The sequence below is a fragment of the Haliaeetus leucocephalus genome, unplaced genomic scaffold, assembly GCF_000737465.1.
Source record: "Haliaeetus leucocephalus isolate CR32 unplaced genomic scaffold, Haliaeetus_leucocephalus-4.0 Scaffold355, whole genome shotgun sequence".
Lineage (NCBI taxonomy): Eukaryota > Metazoa > Chordata > Aves > Accipitriformes > Accipitridae > Haliaeetus > Haliaeetus leucocephalus.
Window position 1 is genome coordinate 19,102 of NW_010972791.1, and position 3,045 is coordinate 22,146.

The 3,045-nt window shown below is 60.3% G+C and overlaps 1 protein-coding gene across 1 annotated transcript in view; it reads right to left on the reverse strand.

Moving 5' to 3' along the window:
* LOC104835046 (ryanodine receptor 1-like) overlaps positions 1-3,045 on the reverse strand; it is a gene marked incomplete at both ends in the record, with an annotated part of 50,831 nt that overhangs the window by 19,098 nt on the left and 28,688 nt on the right. The window contains 7 exon segments of the mRNA XM_010572825.1: positions 7-84; positions 289-429; positions 852-941; positions 1,241-1,319; positions 1,399-1,562; positions 2,262-2,402; positions 2,495-2,585. Coding sequence (XP_010571127.1) covers positions 7-84; positions 289-429; positions 852-941; positions 1,241-1,319; positions 1,399-1,562; positions 2,262-2,402; positions 2,495-2,585 — 784 coding nt within the window.

Genomic DNA, 3,045 nt, shown 5'->3' on the forward strand with positions numbered 1-3,045 from the left:
ACTCACCTGCAGCTCCCGGGACAACGTCACCCCCGACAGGTCCACGGGCTGGGGGCTGTAGCCGTGGCTGGGGTCGTAGGTGGCCTGGGGGAGGACGTGGGCACCATGGGGTGGGGGCAACCCTATGGACCTCATTGTCCCCCCCCATGTATCTGGGGTGCCCTTTCACCACCCCATGGACCCCATTGATCCCCAGGTGACTGAGGTGCTCCTTCCCCATCCCATGGACTTCATTGAGCGCCAGGGGTTCTCGGTGGGGGGGGACGGACCCAGGCATCCAGACCCCACCTGGGCAGACTGGGAGATCTTGCGGGTCTTCTTCTTCTCCACCTTGTCCTCCTCGCCCTCACGGGCCTTCTCCACCATCCACTCCCAGGCCAGCATAGCCTTCAGGGACTCCTTGATGGGCCACCGGTAGATCTCCTTGTCCTGGGGGGGCAGATGTGGGGATCACGGTGTGCCCTTGGGCGCCCCCCAGCTGGGAGGCCAAGGAGGGTCTAGATGGGGCTGGGGGGTCTGGACAGAGCCAGGAAGTCAAATGGGGTTTGGGGGACGTTCAGAGAGAGCTGAGGGGTCTGCATGGGGTTGGGGTGGTCCAGTTGAGGTTAGAGGGTCAGGACTGGGCTGGGGGCTGGACAGACTGGGATGGGGGATCTCAATGAGGTTGAAGGGGATGGATATGGATGGGTTTGGGAGCATCTCAATGAAGCTGAGGGAGACAGATGGTGTTGGGGGATCTCAATGAGGTTGAGGGAGATGGATGGGGTTGGTAGATCTGGGCAAGGTTGGGGGTGTCCAGCTGGGGTTGGGGGGGGTCCCAGCCTGGTCCCAGCAAGGGACACACACATTACCTTCTCAGAGAAGGTCTTGTAGGGTCGCAGCATGGGGTGGGTCTTGGCTTCTTCATCCACCGTCTCCCCAAAAGACCAGTTGTTCTGGATCTGCCGAGTGATGGGAACATCATGGGCGGCTCTGGGACAGCGGAGGGGGCTGACATGCAAGGGTGGGGGGGTCCAGGATGCTCAGAGGAGCAGGAAGAACTTGGGGTGGGGGTCCCAGGAGCGCAGTGGTGTCACGCAGGTATAGGGGGGGACCATGAGGGCCAAAGGGGGGTCCTTGGGGGGATCATGCAGGTGGAGGGGTCCTGGGGGGACCACAGGGGTCTGGGGGGATGCAGAGACACCAGGGAGGTTCTGGGGGTGTCTGGCAGATGCTGGCAGGGGGGCTGGGGGGTCCCCACCTTGTCGAAAGCCCACTTCTCATGGGTGTACTCCGCATACTTGTTGATGAAGCCATCCAGCTTCTCTGGGATGATGACACTGCAGGGGGACGACGTGAGGAGGTCAGGGTGGGACCGAACCAGGACAGGGCCGGGGGGGGGCTTGGTATGGACCCTACTTGAGGGTCTCAACAGGCTTGGGGTCAAAGTTGCCCTCAGCATCGACAGAAGCCTTCTTCTCAGTCTTGGAGGAGTAGCTGGCGTCCACATAGTCGGGGGGGAGGGCACCAGCGATGGCGCAGAGGCACGGCATGGCCAGCTTGTACAGCTCCGCATCGAACCGCTGGGCGGGGGGCACAAGGGGTGTCCCCATCCCGCTCAGCCCCCTCGTGTCCCCATCCCCGTGTCCCCATGGCACTCATCCCCCCAAGTCCCTGTCCCTGCATTCTCATCATCCCCATGTCCTCGCTGTGATGTACCCATCCCCGCACCCGCATCATCCCCATGTCCCCATCCCCATTTCCCCATCCTACTCAGCCCCCTGTGTCCCCATCATCCCCACCACCCTGTCCCCATCCTTGCATTGTCATCATCCCCATCCCTGTGTCCCATCATTGCCGTGTCCCCATCATGCCCATCCCCATGTCCCCATCCCAGTCATCCCCATGTCCCTGTCCCCATGTCCCCATCATCCCCATCCGTGTGTCCCCATTATCCCCATCCCCATGTCTCCATCATCCCCATTCCCATGTCTTCATCCCCATCATCCCCATGTCCCCATCATCCCCATCCCCATGTCCCCATCCCAGTCATCCCCGTGTCCCCATCATGCCCATACCCATGTCCCCATCATCCCCATCTGTGTGTCCCCATCATCCCCATCTCCAGGTCCCCATCATCCCCATCTCCATGTCCCCATCCCCACCATCCACATGTTCCCATCATCCTCATCCCCATGTCCCCATCCCCACCAGCCCCTGATATCCCCACTCCCGCATTCCCTCCCTCCTCCCCATCCCCTGCCATCGTCCACCCCCCAGACCTTGTGTGCCAGGGACTCGAAGATGCCCCAGAAGAGCTTGCGGGTGAGGTGCAGCTCCTCCTCTGAGCTGACCCCCTGGTTGGGCCAGCCGCTGGGCAGGCAGTAGTACTTCCAGCACCGCTCATAGTGGTTCGTCAGCAGCTGGGGGGGCACGGTGGAGGAGAGTGTGAAGCGGGGGGGAGGATCCTCATCATCGGGACCCCCCCAGCGTCATCCCTCTCCCCACAGCTCACCTTGAGGGGCATCTTGGCGAACTCGTTGAGGATGGGGACATCAAAGACCAGGCGGCGGAGGAGATGCTGCAGCATGGAGGGACGGATGTACCTAGGGGGGGTATAGAAGGATATAGGGCAGGTGTAGGGGGGGACAGAGGGGGTGTAGAGGGGACATAGGGGGTGTGGGGAGGTGTAGAGGGGATATAGGGGGTAGGCAGGGTTATGGGGAGTGTAGGGGGGATATAGGGGGTATGCAGGTGTATAGAAGGAATATAGGGGGGTTAGAGAGGCTATAGGGCATATGCAGTTGTATAGAGAAGATATAGGTTGGTTAGAGGGAATATAGGAGGTATGAAGTGGTATAGAGGGGATATAGGGGGTGTAGAGGTATAGAGGGGATATAGGGAGGTGTAGAGAGGTACAGAGGGAATATAGAGGGTTGTAGAGCAAAAATAAGAGGTATAAAGGAGTATAGAAGGAATGTAGAAGGTGTACAGGGGATATAGGGGGTATACAGAGGTAGAGAAGGGATACGGGAGCATGCAGCCATATAGAGGGGATATAGGGGG